The sequence below is a fragment of the Sminthopsis crassicaudata genome, chromosome 2 (genome assembly GCF_048593235.1).
Source record: "Sminthopsis crassicaudata isolate SCR6 chromosome 2, ASM4859323v1, whole genome shotgun sequence".
Taxonomy (NCBI): domain Eukaryota; kingdom Metazoa; phylum Chordata; class Mammalia; order Dasyuromorphia; family Dasyuridae; genus Sminthopsis; species Sminthopsis crassicaudata.
The window spans coordinates 503,895,922-503,916,478 of NC_133618.1; the positions used below are offsets into that span (position 1 = coordinate 503,895,922).

The following is a 20,557-nucleotide window of genomic DNA, read 5'->3' on the forward strand; positions in this document are numbered from 1 at the left end:
AGTTTACTTGCTTCATAAACAATCATGTTTTGAAATTAGTTTGTATGGATCAGTGGCCATGACCTCCCCTCTCCCTGCTTTTAAAAAAAAAATCTATCTCTCAAAGATAAACAGCTCCACAAAGGACTGGCTAAGCTGACCTTTCTTTGTCTCCAAAATATGCCTTTCATTCTCCCATTTCTGTGTCATTGCTCCCTCATGCCTTATGCCTACATCCCACTATTAACTTATTGGATCCCTATTCATTCTTTAAAGACTAATTCAAATGCCATTCTCACTGGTAACGGTCTTCCCCCTTGGGTTTCACATATTGCTATATTTTGCTATTCTCCTATATTTAATGTTATATATTATGTTATTCTATTTTTTAAAATGTTAGTGTAAGTTCTATGTGGGTAGGATTTATTATATCAATACTGCTTCTTTAGCATAGCATGATGGTCTGTACATAGGAAGTGCTTAAGAAATGATTATTGAATGAATAAAGGAGTGAATTTCATTGTCCCACTGGATTTGGATTCAAAGGACCTGACCTTGGATCTTCCTCATCTATAAAATAAGGGAAGCAGCATAAAAAAAATGCTCCAATCCCTAAAAATCAAATAAATGGAATCAAAATAGTCTCAATGTATCATCATCTACCTAATTACACTGGATTAAAAAAATAGCAAAGAATCATAAAAATTAAGTGTCAGTGGGGCTGCAGAGAAACATACCCTATAAATCAGAAGTGAACTTCAGCCTCATATCACCAAATGCATTTTGGACCTTTTAAAATGGACGGTGGGCATCTCCATCCCAACTAGCCTGAAACAGAAGCTATTTCTTTTCTTCTAAGCTCACCCCCTGCTCTCTTCTTCTGAATTTCCCTGTCTCTGTCAGGGGCATTGACATGCTTTCATTCATTCAGGATTGGCATCCTCCTCAACTTCTCATTCTCCCTTCACCCAAAATATCCAATCAATTGCCACATTTTGCTATTTCTACCTCCACCACAGCTCTCCCATCTATTTCCTTTTTTCTACTTATACAGTCATCATCCTGGCCCTCATTATCTCACAGTAGCTTTCTAAGGGATATCCCTGCCTCAAGCCTGTTCCCACTCTGATCTATTCTCCACACAGCTGCCAAAATAATGTTCCTAAAACATGGGTCTAGCCATCATTTCCTTAAACAGCAAGCTCCAATGGCTTCCTATTACTATCGTCATATATTGCTGTATTACATACATGATTATTATAACCAATATGGTATATATATAGTTACATAAATATATATTATACATAATTATCATATCATCAAATATAAACTTGTTCTGTTGGACATTGAAAACCCTTTACAATATTATTCTGATTTACTTTTGTAACCTTATTCCCTATTGTTCCCCCCCACTTCCTCTAGTCCAGCCAAAATGGCCTTTTTAGTTCCTTTCACCCCCCATCACCTATCTTTATGCCTTTGTCCAGACTGCCTCCATACCTGGCTCATCTCTGCCTCTTAGAATCCTTAGCTTCCATCAGCACTCAGCTCAAAGACCATAAGAGCCCTTTTGTGAACACTCTGACTCCCCTCCTTCCAAATAACCTTTCATTCCTTTTGTATATAATAACATGGGTATACATGTTGTTATTACCAGAAAAGTTCATTGAGAGCAGGGACTATTTCATTTTCATCTATGTATTCTTAGCACTTAGCCCAGTGCCTGGAATACAGTAAGCACTTAATAAATGCCTGTTGGTAAAATTGTTAGTCAAACGTTCAATTGGTGTCCATACTTTGGAAAGCAACAGAGTTGCCAATAACAGTCAGAATACCGCTCAGTTCGTAACCCAGTGATCCTATTGCTAGAATTTTGTTTTAAAACATTATAATAAGGGAAAAGGAACCTATCTATACAAAAATATTTATAGCTGTTATATTTCTAATAGCAAAAAATGGAAACCATATATCCAACAATTGGAGAATGGCTTAAATAAATTATAGTATATGAGTTTAACAGAATATTATGGTACCATAAAAAAGATAAATATGGAAAGTGCCAGAAAATATGGAAAGACCTATATAAGATGGTGCAAAGAAATATCAGCAGAATGGAAACTGACTGCAATTCTACTTTTTTTTTTTTTTTAAGGAAAGAAAAAGAAGAAAACCTGAAGTAGTAGATTTTCAGATGGCCCTAGAGAGGGACACAGAGCAGAAAACATTTTTTTAAACTGGTTTGTTGTTGAGTAATTTATTTGTTCTATTCTTCTAAATACTAATGGTTTTATGTAAGATCGTTATTCATGTGGCTTATTTTATTATGTGCATTTTTTGTAGTGGTTATCTTTATGCTTTGTTTTTAAACAAAAAATAGAATGGATTAGGTGATCTTTATGACCTCTTCTAGATCTACACCTATACATCCTATAATTCTGAATGAAAGTTCATCTGGGGAATGTATCCCCTAATACCTAAAGGGCCTTCGGACTTACTATCTGGTGAGAGGCACAACACCAGGACACCACCCTCTTTGGCCTGAGATTCCCTACTCCAAGGGTCCAGAGGTGGGACAACAATAGTCAGGATCTTTGAGGTGGTTGGAATTTGCCCGTGTTTGACTTGCTGTCAACACCATCTCTCCCTCAGAGGCAACCCTTCTGTGTAGACACCAGTTTGGCTCTCCAGCAGGCTGTTTGTGATAACTGTCTTTTTGTTTAGCGAGGACTGAAATAACCCTGGCACAGTCTAAGAGGCAAACCTAATGACAAGAGATCTGTCACAGTTTTCCCGGTGACAATGAAGATAAAGTTCCCCAGAAAATGTGGGTGTAGAGCTGCATGTCTATCTTACTTGGGGTGTCCTTTTAGGGCACAACCAACTCGTCTTAACCTCTTCCACAGAGCAATTTCCATCTTGCACTAGGGTGCTTGAGACACAAATTAGCTCTTCCAAATGATCATCCTGGAGGGATTTATTTAGACCCCCACAAAAAAGTGGGGGGAAAGAGTCATTTTAAAGAAAATAACAATTATAAAATGCCTGGTAGCACTCTGCTGTCATAAACTCATCTAGCATTTTACATATCTTGTACTGCATGATTCCTTTCTATTTTTCACCCAGGTACTTTGCAGCCATCCCTGCTGAACTAAAATAAACAGGATTCTGTACCGGCTGTCGATGAAAGTCTCCATTAAACCTTGACATAAGTAAACCAAAGCCTTTTATTTTAACCATCCAATTCTTGCAACTCCTGACATGAGAGATTTTAATGGTACTTTTTTTTAATGTCTCCACCCTGTGCTACCATCACTCAAGACTATCAGAGAATTGGGCTTCTCATTCACCTTAAAGCCTTCCATAATTCAACATAATTAAGATCACATCCAGATACCCAGCAACTTCCATAACAGGGAAGATTTTCAAAATAGGTTTCCCTTTTTGTACCACAGATACGAAGGAGGCAAGAAGACATTTTTGTCTGGTTCACTGCAAACTTCCTGATATCAATCTGAATTCTATTCTCTTCCTATGGTAAATATTAATTCTAAAGGAAAATACCATGCTTCAAATTTGCAGCATGAAATGAATTATTTTACTGTTAGGCAGAGGGCAGAAGTTTGGATGAAGCAGTGGATTTTTTTATATCATTATTATTGTATTTTAACAAACTTTATAGCCCATATTGTTTGTTCTCAAATAACTTTTCCCCCCTTCTTTTCTGCCATCAATTACTTGGTTTGTTCCCTTCACTGTATGTTGTTGGAATCAAAAGATTGATACTACTCAATGGTATATAATTTAATATTATGTGCACTGGGTTTATGCGGTGGGAGTCAGACAAAACATAGCATTTGAACACTATCCATTTATTAGCTCTAAGAAAGAGATTTATACTGTGACAACTAGACAATAACTCTGTTTTCTGATAAGCCAAAGAGGTCTGTATTTGAATCCAATACACAGAGTAGCTTACCCTTTCACCAATAACTCTGTTTACTAGTGTGAGTATATTTTAATAATAAACTTGATATATATGTAAATTTATTTTAATCTAATTTCATCAAGTGAACCCTCCTAAAAATGAGTCTTTGTAGATTGTTTTCATATCTGAGTTATAGATTTCTGTATCCTATTCCCAGATTGATTTCTAGGCTATAATTCTGTCAAGATTTCCTCCTGGTGTCAAAAACAGCAACACCACAGCTAGAGTGTTTTATAATTGGCATCACACCTCAACCAGAATTATAGCCCTAATGTGCTTTCCCAGGGTGGGTGGTTTGATTTTTGAATCTCTCTTTCTCTCAGTCTATAACTGGACTTCAAGGTTTTATAGCAAAAATTGTCTGCAGGATTAATCAAGAAATATTTATTTTAAAGCATATACTTGGGTGTGGTAGAGAGAGGAGAAAGACGGAGAAAAAAAAAAGAGAAAACAACCCTGTGAGGAATGGAAGGGAAATGTAGAAGAATGATTAAATGTACAAATTAGTCAAGGTTTTAAATGAATATTTTAAAATATATCTGCCTTCCTTCTGATATGAGGTCAAATAAATTAAGTTGTTGTTCTTTACTAATTCTCTAAGCACTAATCCTTATTACCTGGGCAAGTGGGCTCTTCGAAAGCCTAAATTAAATTAAAATCATACTTGTGAAGTGCTTTCCTATTAAAAATAAACACTTGGTAATACACATATATTCTCTAGTCCACATTGATTTATTTGTTTCTCTTTCAGGTATGATTTGTCTTTTGAGTTCATCAAATGCACCTTTCATTCTCAAACATTTCATGTGCTTAAAATACAGTCCAGTCCAGCTATGATGAGATTATTTATCCAACATAGGAGTAAGGAAAAAAAAAGATATTGTTACCTCATTGAAATAATAGCCCCGTAATTTTACAACTCATGTTAAAAGTTAATGAGAGGACCAATTTTAATAAGAAAAGCTCATTAAATAACACTGCTCGGGAGTTATTAAGGAAAACAGAACTAATATAGGGGCGAGCCAGCAAAGTTTAAATTATAATTATGTGATAAACAGAATATTTGACATGAATTACTGTAATCTATGGCAAAGTGATCCAGAATGAGAAACGGGACATTGTTATTGAGAAGAAAGAAAGAGTAAGAACAGTGAAAACACAGCACTATGGAAGGTACAAAAAAGTATGACATATTGGCCCAGCTCTCAAGAACCTTACAATTTAGTTGAGGAGATGAGACTGTTCAGAAAGTTAAATAACAACACTAGAAATGTCACAAGGCAAGGTGAGTTGAATCCTATCCAGTAATTGCCAGGATTGCTACTTTAAGGATCAAATGAGTTGATGCATGTGAAAATGCTTAGGAAAATATTTAAAAACACACACAAGCATATTGTAATATTAATAGTAATGATAACTTGGTATTCTATTCTGGGCTCTCCAATCCTGAGTACAGAATCTTGGAAAAGTCAGTCAACCTTAGGCAGAATTTTTCCATTTTAGAAATGAGAATATTGTTTGAATATACTATGCTTGAGAATTACTTTAAGAACTATGAGGTAGACATAGACTACAGAATTCTAATGAGACAGCAGCTGCAATTTAGTTCTGGCTACTATAATACCTGGATAAGGTAGTTAACTGAAAGTTTTCAAATAAGAGAAAGGAATATTGTACTTATATTGGAAGATAAAAGAAAAATAGCTACAAGCTATCCCAAACTACATTTATTCCATATTCCTTCAGTCTCCATCATGATTTTCTCTGTGATAATGCTGCCTGTTCAGTAGCATAATCCTAGAGGACAAGGATCTTACTTATTTAATTCATTTAGTTTCACAACCAAAGGAGTGCTTAATAAATATTTTCGAATAGAAAAAAGGAATTCAGTGGATGGAGGCTGATATTAGGAAAAAATTTAAAGTGATGTTATAGGAAGTAAGTTCCCTAACACAAGGCAGCTATGTAAGCTCAGGCAAATCATTGTTTCACTTTTTTCAAAAGGAAGAGAATGACTACAAGGGCCATTCCAGCTCTCACATTCAAAGTTCTAGGCATTTCCAACTTCAACATTCTTGTTCAAAGGCCACTTTCCAGGTCTTGCATTCTGTTTTCTAGGGTCCCTTCCGACTCTAACAATCCATAATTCTATGATTCTACATACCCAGAGTAACCTTTGTGGTGGGCCAGTAATAAAGATGTGATTAATTTATGGTTTAGCAAATTAAGGGAAAGGAAAGGCTCATTCATTTTTGTAAACCATCAATTTTAAGAATTTACCTGCAAGATTGAATTAAGATAACTAAATGCACATTGATTAACAATGCATAACAAATGCATTCATTAATTTGTTCACTGATTGAACAAATTTAGAAGAGATATGGTCAAAGCTAAGGGATTAAGCACAAATCATGAATTAGAATCAAATTTAAGGATATGAAAGAAAAAATAACTAAACCTACCCATTATCATCATTATTGTTGTCTTTCTTTCTAGTCTTATTCTATGGAGTTCATACAAAAATAGTCCTGATTGGGAATTGATATCCTGCTATTATTCTCTTATATTTGATATTGTGTAGTTACTCACAGATGGACAAAATGATAGCTAGCTTTTGTATAAAATTATTATTGATTAAATTAGTAAGATGTAAGATCATCCTCTATAGGTTCACTGAAAGCTTTCCTGATACAATTCCAGAAACAGACAGACCAGAGCAATGATATCTAACTCATCCTATTCCTACATGATTTTGATCCACTCTGAGAGGTCTCTGATGATATCCTTTATATAACCCTTTACATTTTGCAAAGTGTTTTACAAGTATTACTTTATATTTTGAAGGTTTTAAAATTATATTAAGTTTTTTTAGATCCTTGTTATATGTAGGTGATTATGAGCAACAGTTCATTCTGTGTTGATGGTCCAGTTTTAGCATACTTTATTGGTTGAATTCTCCTGATTGTTATCATTATGATTATTACTTTCATTACTCTACTAAGGTCTTACTTTAATATTTACTTCACCAGAGGATGGAAGTGACTGGTATTTGCTAGATTATGCCAGTAGAGTACAACCTATAGCAGGTTTTACATCTTAGCTTGCAAGATAGGAAGGCTTTGAAGATGGGACTATCTAGGTACTGTATTATTCAAAGAATCTGGCCAGTTTGTGATTATTTTTTTGGCTATAGAAACTCACGAAATTACTCATTCATGGTGAAGTGGGAAGGAAGGGTTGCAACCTGTGTTAATGGAAGACTCATAGAAACCACTTAATCTCTCTGAGCTATGATTTGCATGTAAAATAAAGGGGCTGGACTAGATCATCTTTAAGGTCTTTTCCAATTCCATAATTCTGTGAATCTAAGTACTATACTTCATACTTGGATGGTGTTTTACAATTTTCCACAGAATTGAATCCTAACAATAATCCTGTAAAATAGGCAAAGGCTATGGCATCCATTTTATAAATGAATAAACTGAGGTTTGAAAAGTTTTAATGATTCTTTCAAGGTCACACAGGTAGTAAGTGGAAGAATCAGGTTTCTCATCCAGGACTTCTGAAGTCTTAAGTCCAGTGCTCTGTAAGGGAAGAAGAGCTAAGATACCCTTCTCAATATCCTTCTACAAAAGGAGCAGATCTCAACATGCAGAAAGCATGAAAACTCAACAATCTGAAATGAATGAAAATGCTCTGTGACAGTTCTCCAGTGGGCTTTGCAAATTATAATTAGTTCTAGTTTTAGAGTGAGAGGAATTGGGTTTGAAGTCTGGCTCCATCACTACAACCTGTCTGTCTTTGAGGTAGTCATTGCCTCTGGACTTTAGCTTCCTCATCTGTAAAATGGTAACATTTAAGCTTAGTCATTTATAAGATCTTTGCTAACTCAAAATGCTGTTATCCACACTACAGAAAAGTCTAGTAATGGAGACACTCACTCACCACTCACCAAGCTTCAGAAACTAATTCTTGCTACAAGGAATTGTAGTGGATATCCATCAATTGGGGAATGGCTAAATACAATATGAGAGATTAATGTAATGGAATGTTACTGTTCTATAAGAAATGATGAGCAGGTTGATTTCAGAAAAGCCTAGAAAGTCCTACATTAATTGATGCTGAATGAAATGAACAGAGCCAGGAAAGCATTGTACACAGTAGCATCAAGATTATGTAATGATCAACTGTAGTGGACTTGGCTCTTCTCAACAATGAAGTGATTCAAGGCAACTCCATTAGATTTAGGATGAAAAAAGCCATCCACATCCACAGAGGGAGACTGACTATGAATCAAAGCGTAATATTTTTACCTTTTTTGTTTGCTTTTTCTTTCTCATGGCTTTTTCTTTTTTGATCTGATTTTTCTTGTATAAGATGACAAATGTGGGTATATTTTTAAAAGGATTGTGCATATTTAACCTATATGGGATTACTTGTTGTCTTAGAAAGGAGGAAGGTAAGAGAGGGAGGGAGAAAAATTTGGAACGCAAAGTCTTACAAAAATGAATGTTGAAAAAATTTTATACATATTTTGGGAAAAAATACTATTGAGAAAAATTTTTGCTACAGGAAAACATTAAAGATCAATCAAGGGACTTAATGTCAAATTGTTTACTTTATATATGTGAAAATATTAGCAGTACTCTTATAAAGATTGTCATCATTATTTGGGTTATTTGGAAAAAAAAGGGCTTAGACTGAACTGAATATGATAGGGTGATGCTAAAAAACAAAATTGTTGGGAAAGAAGAAAGAAATAATTTACCTCATACAAATAATCCTAAAAAGAAAAACTGATACAGAACAAACCAGTAAGGGGGGAGAGCAGGTAGTGGGAAAACCTTACCCTCATCAGGAATTGCTTTTATATATATATATATTTCCCTCTTTTATATATATATATATGTATGTGTGTGTATGTGTGCATGTATATGGAGTACATATACACACATATATATGTGCATACATATGTGTCTAAATAATTTATATACATAAATTTGTATAGGTACACACATGCAAATATACATACACATTATGTAGTATGTATATACATATACAAATATACACACATTATGTACTATGTATTCATATACATAGAAAAGTATAAAAAGTATTTAAATTCAGAAAGAAATAGGAGAGCAAGGGATGAGGGAAAGCATGAGGGAAAATGATAAAGGATGGTTAAGGAATACAAGAGAAAAATAGCTGATAGAAGTAAAATGCGAGTGAGGAGAGGTCAGGTAGTGTGAGGAGGATAGTGAGAAAAAATAGGAAGGAGGAAAATACAAAACAAGTCATTGGATCTTAGAATGTAAATGAGACAAATTTACCCACAAAACAGAAATGGATAACAAATTAAAAATTTGAATTCAACAATATGTTGCTTTCAAGAAACATAAAAATGAGAGATATACATAAAGATAAAGGGTAGGAGTAGAATATAATATGTTAAAAAAAAAAAAAAGCAGGGATAGTAACCATGATCTCAGACAAAATAAAAATAAAAATAGATTTAATCAAAAGTGAAAAAATAGAGAAACTACACTATGTGTAAACAATATCATTTGAAACACCCTGAGCATATATCTATTAAAATAAACCCAGGAATTATATGACTATAAACATAAAACAGTGTTTATATAAATAAACTCAAACCTAAGTAATTGAAGTAATATTTATTGTTCATGGGTGGGAAAAGCAAATATAATTTATTTAAAATGACAATTTTGCCTAACTAATCTATTTATTCAGTGTCATCCCAATTAAATTACTAACAAATTTGTTTTGCTGAGTTAGATAAAAAATAACAAAGTTCATTTGAAAGAGCAAAAATGTCAGGAACTTCAAAGAAACCAGGAAAAAAAGATGTAAAGAAAGCAAATTCAGCAGTATTAGACCTTAAACTATATTTGATGGAGAAAATTGTTGGACCATAATTCTGATTATTTTAAATTAAAATTGTCTTTATATAAATAAAACCTATAACAGAAAGGAATAGAAGGAATGCAAAAAATTAGGGAAAAATTTTCATAGACAATCTCTCAGATAGTATGGGATTGGATTGGAATATTGCTGTGGTATAGGAAATGATAACCTGTGATTTTTTTTAAAAATGGAGAAACTTGGACTATGAAGGAAGATGCTATCCACCTTCAGAAGAACAAATAAAGGTGGGAATAAGCATAGTATGATGTTATGTATATGTGTACATTTGTAGCTATATTTATGTATCTATATGTGTGTGTATATACACATATATTCATGCTTAATTATAGCCTTCTGTAATGGGGGAGGGAAGAGAAAAAATAAAGTAAAAAATGTAAGGCAGAGAACAAAAACCAAAAAGGAGGCAAAGTTGGGAAGTTCTGAAAGCAATATTTAGTATTTATTATGTAGGTTTTCCTGAAATGGAAATTTTTTGTTTTCTATTAAATCCTTGCTTATGATCTGCAGTGTACATAGTTTTTTTTTTCTCATTTTGCATTTAAGTTTAAAATAAAATTTTACAAAAAAAAATCTTGTTAAGACTAATAAAATACCTGTTGGGCATGAATCCTGAACTATTCAGGAGATTTGCTTGGTCTAAGTCTTGAGGGAAACCATGAAGCACCCATCCATAGCAAATACAATCCTGTTTTTTCAGACGGCTTGACAGAACTTTTATGATGATTTGATCAGGAACTAGAAGGGAGAAAAAAAATGAAACCTTTGTTTTGGACAAAAGCAAAAAAATAGAATTTATTTATGGTATATGAATGCTATGGAATATTATTGTTTTGTAAGAAATATCCAACAGGATGATTACAGAAGCCTGTAGAGACTTACATGAACTGATGCTAAGTGAAATGAGCAGAATCAGGAGATCATTATACATGGCAACAATTAGACTATACAATGATTAATTCTGATGGACATGACTCCCTTCAACAATGTGATGATTCAAACCAATTCCAACTGTTCAGTGATGATGAGAACCATCTATACCCAAAGAGAGAACCTTGGGAGCTGAGTGTGGACCACAACATGGTATTCTCATTCTTTTTGTTGTTGTTGCTTGCATTTTGTTCTTTCCCAGTTTTTTTGATCAGATTTTTCTTGTGCAGCAAGATAACTGTATGAATACGTATACAGATATTGTATTTAACATATTTTAACATAAAAATAGACTTCATAAAGTATCTCGGTAGAAAGCAAGATTTATATGAACTGTCGCAAAGTGACGTAAACAGAATATACTATATACAGTGATTACAACAATTTAAATGGAAAAAAAAACAACCACAACAAAACAATCAAAATTAAATGCTATGAAATTATAATGACTATGTCTAATGAGCTTTATATCCTCCAAAGTGAATAGCACAGGTTTCTGTATAGTAGTCTCCCATGAAATGGTAGTTGGATTTTATATGAATACACCTTGTCTACCAAATACTTAACTATTGTATTGTCAGAAATGATGAAGGAAATGGTTTCAGAAAGACCTTGGAAGATTAATATGAACTGATGGAAAGTGAAATGAGCAAAATCAGGAGAAAAATCTACACAGGAACAGCAATAGTGAAAAGATAATCAACTGTGCAATATTTGATAGATACAATGATCTACCCAAAGGACTCATAAAGTAAAAATGCTATTCATTTCCAGATAGAGAACTGATAAAAACTGAACCATATTTTCCCCCTTTATTTTTCTTGCTTTGGTGGGGAGGCACAAGCATAATATGGAAATGTTTTATATAACTTCATGTGTATAATGGGTATCTTATTTCTTGTCTTCTTAGAGAGTAGAAGGGGAGTGGAAAGGGGAAGAACAATTGCAACTGAAAATAAAAAATAAAAATAATAATTGCCAGTATGGCATTTATGTGGTCAGGGTAGCAATTCCTAGTTCGAAATAAACAAGGAACAAATTCACAATGGCCAGTCTTTTTGTCAAAAGTGACATTTATTTAGAAGAGTATCTAGATAAAATGAAGACGTAATAGGCATCAGGAGTGGTAAACATGAGCTAGATTTGGGAGAGCAAATAGGGTTACCAAGAAAAGGAGTTTAGAAGAATCCATTAAAGGAACATATGACCATGAGCAGATTTTTAAGGGAAATATAATTTCAAGGGAAGAGGGGAAGTACCTGGGAAGAATATGGTAGCTCAAAGGGAGAGATCAAGGAAGAGCCAGATGGAATGCACTTGGCAGACCAGGTCCCAGACCAGTCTAAAGATATGCTAATCAATACTTCAAAGATTGTCTAAAGATGCTCTGAGGTTGGAGGAATAGACAATGGAGGCTGATAGATTTCCAGTCTTAAAATCACTCTATACAAATAGGATAGTCTGGGGCTTGGTTATGTCTTATAACAGCCAGATGGGCTTCTTCCCGACAAGGGAGAACAATTAGCTCAAAGTCCACATCAGCACCATGATGCATAGTGTGTAATCATGTAAATGTTTATCATACTTTTAATTACAGACAAATAAGGAAAATTATAATCGCTTGCTCCCTAATTGAGAGACAAGATTATAATTTTCCACATATAGACACTATAAAACCTAGGGGAGGGGTAAGGAGAAAGGAGGCAGAATGACATAGTGAGCTAGCCCAAAAGGGTTCACCAAAGATGGCGTGGGCCATGGACAGATTTATGGGGGAAATTACATAACTTGGATTTCTGACCGGACACAGCAAGAGGAGGCTATCCACGATCTTCACAGAGGGTGGGACTCTAGGGTTAAGCTGATCCCCATTAGTGCCCTTCCCTGCTTGACTCAAGGAGTAATTTTAGCAGTACTTCAGGCTTTCTCTGCCAACCCCACCTAGTTACCCAGGAGCTTATCAATACTGTCTCTCAAATTACAGATGAAGAAACTTAATCTGAGGGTTTAAGTAACAGCAATAGCAACAATAATGATAGTTAAGATTTATATAATTCTTACAAGTTTGTAAAGCATTTTACATATGTCATTTGATGCTCAGAACAACCCTATGGAGTTGATGTTATTACTCTCTCCATTTTACTGATTAGGAAACTGATTTGCCAGGGGTCATACAGTTAATAAATAGAAGAGATGGTATGGGAAGTCAAATCCTCTCTCAGCATTTTTTTTAGCTTTTTTTTCTCTCCACACACTATATTTTCCACTACTAAAATGTTTCTAAAAATTCTAAGCATTTATGGAAGGCATTTTAGAGAAGGCAATTGTTTTCATAATCGGAAATGCAAGCATTCAATTCAGAAACATACCATATGCCTAAAATCAGAATCTCTGCATACTGATACATACCAATAGCCAGATGTACCCGCGTGGGACTATGAGAAGCAAGAAGGGTGAGGGTGGGTTGGGAAAAGGAATCACAGAACACTAGAAACATTGAGTCTGAGCTTTATTCATCCACCCATTGGAGCTCTGTGAAGTCAGACTATGAAAGTCCTCCTGACCCATTCAATGGTGTTCAGAGAAGCACAAAGGAGGTCTCCAGCAAGCCCACGAATGAGATCGTGTCCATAAGCTTTCTGTTTGTTTTTTTCCAGCTGGGGGACAGGGGAGAAGGATCCCCTGCACTGGCATAATATTATTTAACAACAAGTTGGCTCCAGTTTCGGGCGTCGGGTTGCACTGGCTCGCCCCTGTAGTTTTTCTCTAAAGAGACACATCACACAAGATGACCAACCTTAGTTTCCAATAGTGTCTTAAATGTTATTTGCCAATCTATGATCTCCTATTACTTGCTTTTCTTCCAGTCTTCACCTCACGTTCTTTTCTGATTCATACTTAGAATCAACTATTTCTCAAGATTCAATGTTCAAGGATAACTGAAGACTACAGGAAACGTATATAGAAAATGAAATATTACACTGAAACCTCTTATTTACATTGACACAACTGACATTTTCCTGAAATTTATACCTTCTCCCCCAGTCTCATTAAATATCCTATGTGGTGATGTTCTGAGTTCCAGCAATTTGCACTGCATTCCCTGCAATTTGCACTCATTTTTCAGAGATGATTGGTAAATATTACCATTGTTTGCTGTGAAATTAGTTCTCAAGAGAAGATAGGTTCCAAAAAGTTATTATAACTGACTGCTTCTCACCTTCTTTAGAGATGCATAGCTTCCCTAATGCAATCCTACAGATAAAAGAGACTCAAAAGTAAGTGCTTATCAAGGATTTACAACAATGTAAACAGAAAGAACAATAAAACCAAAACTGAATGTTTTGTAATTATCATGACCAGACTTTGACCAGGGAAGGACTAGGAAAAGGTACCTCCCTCCCATTCTTGGAGACTGGAGAAAGATGGATGTAGAATATTGCTTGTATTTTCAGATATGGTTGATGTTCATTGAATTGTGGTTTCTTATAAATTTCTGTTATTAAGGAAGGTTTGATGGATAAAGGAGAAAAAGGAAGGATATATTTGGAAATGCATGTGATATCAAAACAAAAGGCATTGGCAAAAATAATAATTATACTATTATATACTATATACTATAATATATACTATTATTTCAATAGGTAGAGCTGGGGGGGACATTACACACATTGGGAACACTAAAGAAAGGCACAGAAAGGGGAAGGTTTGGGAAATATTTATAGGAATAGTAAATAATTTATTTGCCAGAAACACAATTAGCCTGAGATAAAGGTAGAAAGGTTGGTTGGAGCCAAGTTATAGAGGTCCTTGAATGTCAGCCTAAGGAGTGTATACTTTTTTTCAGGACAGAAGAATCAGAAAGAGCCGTGCATTTGAATAGATGACCTGGATTTAAGTTCCATATCTTCTGTGTACTACAATGATTCCTACCCCTTATTAGATCATATTTTCTTCACTGTAAAATGACTGTGTTCAGCTTTAAGCCAATAATCAATAGGAAGCCATCAAAGGTTCATAAATCTAGAAGTAACAGATTAGAGATAGGCACTAAAAAGATTAAGCTGTCTACTATATGTAAAATGATTCTGAGAAAAAGCTAAATTGGAGGCAGGAGGCCTGTTAGGAGACCAAACTATAAAAGTGACAGTAGAAGGGCAGCTAGATGGTGCAGTAGATAGAGCACCAGCCCTAAAGTCAGGAGGACCTGAGTTCATATCTGGCCTCAGATACTTAACACTTTCCAGCTGTGTGGCTCTGAGAAAGTCACTTAACCCCAACTGCCTCAGGTGGGGAGAAAAAAGGTGATAATAGGAATAGGAAAAAAAAAGATGATGTATAAGAAATATTGAGACAGAAAATTTGACATGACCTTCATTGATTGTATTAAGAGGTTTCTTTTAGAAACAATATTCCTTATTATTGTTCTGTAAGAAATGACCAGCAGGATGATTTCAGAAAGGCCTGGAGAGACTTACATGAACTGATACTGAGTGAAATAAGCAGGACCAGGAGATCATTATATACTTCAACAACAATACTACATGATAATCAATTCTGATGGATGTGGCCATTTCAACAATGAGATGAGCTAAATCAGTTCCAATTGAGCCAGTAATGAACTGAACCAGCTACACCCAGCAAAAGAACTCTGGGAGATGACTATGAACCACTAATAGAATTCCCAATACCCCTAGTTTTGTCTGCCTGCATTTTTTTATTTCCTTCACAAGGTAATTGTATACTATTTCAAAGTCCGATTCTTTTTGTACAGCAAAATAACTGTTTGGACATGTATGTATATATTGTATTTATTTTATACTTTAACATATTGTACATGTACAACCTGCCATCTGGGAGGGGGGAAGGAGGGGAAAAATTGGAACAAAAGGTTTGGCAATTGTCAATGTTGTAAAATTACCCATGCATATATCTGGTAAATAAAAACTATTAAATAAAAAAAGGAAATAATATTCTTCATCCAAAGTATTGATTTAAATATGTTATTGTTGAGTGATTTTTCAGTCCTATCTGCCTCTTTGCAACCCATTTAGCATTTTCTTGGCAAAGATGCTGGAGTAGTTTGCCATTTTCTTCCCTGGCTTGTTTTACAGATGAAGAAAATGAGGTAGCAGGGGGAAGTGACTTACTTACCACACAGCTAGGAAATGTCTGAGGCTGGATTTGAACTCAAAAGGATGAATCTTCCTGATTCCAAGCCCAGCGTTTATCCACTGAGTCACTATCTGCCTGATTAAATATGGCCATCTTCATAATGAAGGTTCTTTAAACTCTAGAAAGAACTGGGTCACACTAAATTCAATTAAGTTCTCTGTACCAATCAATGTGATGTGGTACAGCCATTGTCAAGACTGATGTGAACCCTAACCAAGTCTACCCTGTTCCCACTGTCAACCCTGTCACGCACAAAGGGAGGACAAATTGTCAGCCTGACTAAGGCACTCAATTAACCAAATCAGATAAGGGACCCCTCTTGCTTGAACAGGTGCACTAGACACATTCTTGCCTTACAAATATCCTGTATTAGCATACCCTATTTCCTCCAGTCCCAGTTGCTGAAGTAGAAATAATGAAAATGTGAGTTTACCAAACCATTCTCCAATTGATAAATGGTCAAGGGATATGAACAGACATTTCTCAGATGATGAAATTGAAACTATTTCCACTCATATGAAAGAGTGTTCCAAATCACTACTGATCAGAGAAATGCAAATTAAGACCACTCTGAGATACCACTACACACCTGTCAGATTGGCTAAGATGACAGGAACAAATAATGATGAATGTTGGAGGGGATGGGGGAAAACTGGGACACTGATGCATTGTTGGTGGAGTTGTGAAAGAATCCGGCCTTTCTGGAGAGCAATTTGGAACTATGCCCAAAAAGTTGTCAAACTGTGTATACCCTTTGACCCAGCCATACTACTACTGGGCTTATATCCCAAGGAAATACTAAAGAAGGGAAAGGGACCTGTATGTGCCAAAATGTTTGTGGCAGCCCTTTTTGTTGTAGCTAGAAACTGGAAGATGAATGGATGTCCATCAATTGGAGAATGGTTGGGTAAATTATGGTATATGAAGGTTATGGAATATTATTGCTCTGTAAGAAATGACCAGCAGGAAGAATACAGAGAGGCCTGGAGAGACTTAAATCAACTGATGGTGAGTGAAATGATTAGAACCAGAAGATCTCTGTATACTTCAATGCTGTATGAAAATATATTCTGATGGAAGTGGAAATCTTCAACATAAAGAAGATCCAACTCACTTCCAGCTGATCAATGATGGACAGAAATAACTACACCCAGAGAAGGAACACTGGGAAGTGAATGTAAATTGTTAGCACTACTGTCTATCTACCCAGGTTACTTATACCTTCGGAAGCTAATAATTAATGTGCAACAAGAAAAAGGTATTTACACACATATATTGTAACACATGTAAAATGTATGGGATTACCTGCCATCGGGGGGAGGGAGTGGAGGGAGGGAGGGGATAATTTGGAAAAATGAATTAAAAAAAAAAAATGTGAGTTTACTCTCAACTAGGACCTCCCTCATTCCTCCCTAACTCTCTAGACCCCACCCTTATTTCCCCTCATCATCTTCTCTTTGACTTTAAATAGCCCCCTTCACTCACAGCCCTCTGTTTTATCATTTTGATTAGACTGGGAGCCTTTTCTTAACAATAAAGGGCCCTTGTGATTATAACACCTGGCACTTCATCAAATGTACTAGGTGCTTTGGATACAAAGAGAAAATCAAAGTCCCAGCCATCTAGGAAAGAGTTTACATATAAATTCTGGAAAGGATCTAAACCTAGTGCCAATCCACAAATATTGAATTGTGATCACTTACATTTTTTTAGGATTTGACATCACCTTTCATTCACTTAAAAAACTTAGAACCCACCATGTTCAGTACACATTTGGCACTTACCAAATGCTTATTGAAAACTGAATTTAGTTTTAACACCAGCTCTGCAAGTAACTAAACAGATGAATCTTAGACCAGTCTTGGTCTTTGTTTCCTTCCTCATACTTAAAATGAGGCATTGAATTCAAGTCTCTAAAGTCCTAGCTCTGTTATTTTATGATTTTTTATAAAGAAACAGGTAAGAATGGACTTTAAAGATGAACTCAACTATATGTGAAAATGCTCTTCCAAATACAATGATGACAATTGTCTTTCCTAAGACAATTAAAAAAAATTTTTTTAAATTAAAATTAAAAATAATAAAAAAAAAAACCAAAAAACCAAACAAAACCTCTCTTCATCTGTTGCCTTAAAATGGAATCATAAAACCACAAAATTCTAGATACTATACATATTAACTGGCAGGAAGATCTGATAAATTATCAGGTTCAAGTCCATTTAGAGCTACAATTTTCTGTTTAAAGCTCAAACCTTCCATCTCATATCCATGAGATAAGTATGGATGATATAAAAGGAAAATGACTGAAGTGGGAAGGACTACAGGAAAACAGGCACATTTATGTGTTATGGGTGGAGTTGTGAATTAGTCAAGCAATTCTGGAAAACAATTTGGAGCTAAACTTTCAAAAATTACCAAAATGTACTTATCTTTTGACCCAACTATACAATTCCTAGCCCTGTATTCTAGAAATCAAAGAGGAAAAGGACCTATACATACAAATACATATATATATATATATATATATATACATACATATACTTATGTATGTGTATATATATATATGTATATATATATATACATACATACATATATATATATATATATATATATATATATATATATATATATATATATATATGAATATATATATATATGAGACACTTCTTTTCATAAGTCAAAAGCTGGAAACCTAACAAAGCACCCATGTATTGGGAAATCACAACACAAATTATGACATATGAATATAATACAATAATAATGTGCTATGAAAAACAACTAACTAGGCAGTTTCAGAGGAAACTAAGAAGATGTCTATGAACTGATGCAAAATGAAAGAGCAAAATCAGGAGAAAAAATTTCATAAGGAAAACCACACAGAGGAAAACAACTTTGGAAACTCTAATCAAGGCAAAACTAAACCATTGCAAATTCAAAAGATTAAAGATGAAATAAGTCATCCACCTCCTGTCAGAAAAGTGATGAACTTAAAAGTGTGGAATAAGACATACATCTTGGACATGACCGATATGGGATTTGTTCTGGTATAGTATACATATTCAAAATGAGGGATCTCATTTTTCATTTTTAAAAATTGTTCAATAGTACATGGGAGGGGGTTGGGAAAGACATAGAAAATGCTTGTTTTAAAAAAGACAATTGAATTTTTTAAAAGGAAATCAAACTCTGATCATTCAATTAACAATATAGAATAAGACATACATTTTGCCCATGAATAGTACAACACAAATTTACACTTATTTGTCACAAAGGAGGCTTTTTATTTGAGATGAGGGGAAAGTTACCTCTCCCCACGAAAAAAAAGAACATCATAAATAAAACGTCTAAAAATACAAAGAATAGAAGGAAGAAGAGAGTATAGACAAGCCAGGCAATGATTTTAAAAGACAGGTTGACATGTCACAAATTCATGATTTCAAATATAACCCTCTTTTTTTCTGGCTTTCTTTGCACATAAAAATGTTCTGTATTGTTCTGTTAACATTCAAGAGTTTAAAATGACAAGATGGTAGAACCAGAAAAAATTTTAGAGATCATCTATTTCTATCCTTTCATCTTATAAATGAGGAAACTGGGACTTATCCAAGTTCACTCTGCCAATGACTGGCCAGGCAAAAGACCCAAATCAAAGTCTCCTGGGAGTTGGGACAATGCAACATCCATTTGGGTCAATTGTTTGAAAACTATGAATGAAAATGAAAATACTTTTCAGGTCTGTATGTATTTGTGGTCCATATTATCACTAAGAAGTACCCTTCAGGCAAAAACACAATAAAATCTTGTGAGAATAAAATAACGAGAAAATAATGACAAAAGTTATATTAGGACATTAGAATCCTTAAGAGACCACAAGGTTCAAACCCCTCATTTTACATAGATGAGAATAGGGAAACAAAAGAATGGATTTTCCTAGAAATGCATAGCTAGTGGTAGCAGAATTGATACTAGAACCCACATCTGTTTCTTAGTCACATTTTTCCCCCCATATGAAATTGTCCTGGACAATTCGTGTCCTTATGTGTCCTTTCACATAAATATCCTAGATTATGACAATTTTCTGGACTCATTTATTCCATCCATCAATCAAAAATCATTTTAAGTACCTCCTGCACTAGGCACAGGGGGAGTATACCAGGTTTGGGTAAAATACTGTTTTTGAGCTCATGGAGTTCACAGTCTAGTAAAGGGATAAGTCACTTAGTGTTAGGGATACTTAGTGGCATAGTAGATAAAGAATGCTGGAGTCAAGAAGATCTGAATTCAAACCTGCCCTCAGACACTTACTAGCTGTGTGACTCTAGGCAAGTCATTTTACCTCTGTCTGCCTTAGTTTCTACATCTGTAAAATGGAAATGATTACCCCTACCTCCCAAGGTTGTTATGAAGATCAAATGAGATAATAATCGTTAAGCACTTAGTGCAGTGTCTGGCACATTGTAAATACTATATAAATGTTAGCTATTATTACTAAATACAATCAAATTTGTAAAGTACTTAACATAATAGATGGCATATCATAGA

The 20,557-nt window shown here is 34.7% G+C and overlaps 1 protein-coding gene across 8 annotated transcripts in view; it reads right to left on the reverse strand.

Annotated features, from left to right (window-relative positions):
- Positions 1 to 20,557, reverse strand: part of AK8 (adenylate kinase 8) — a 151,768-nt gene that overhangs the window by 42,147 nt on the left and 89,064 nt on the right. For all 8 annotated transcript variants that reach the window (XM_074293984.1, XM_074293980.1, XM_074293979.1 and 5 more), the window contains one exon: positions 10,507 to 10,648. In XM_074293984.1, the coding sequence (XP_074150085.1) occupies positions 10,507 to 10,648 (142 nt within the window). The remainder of the gene's footprint in view (positions 1 to 10,506; positions 10,649 to 20,557) is intronic.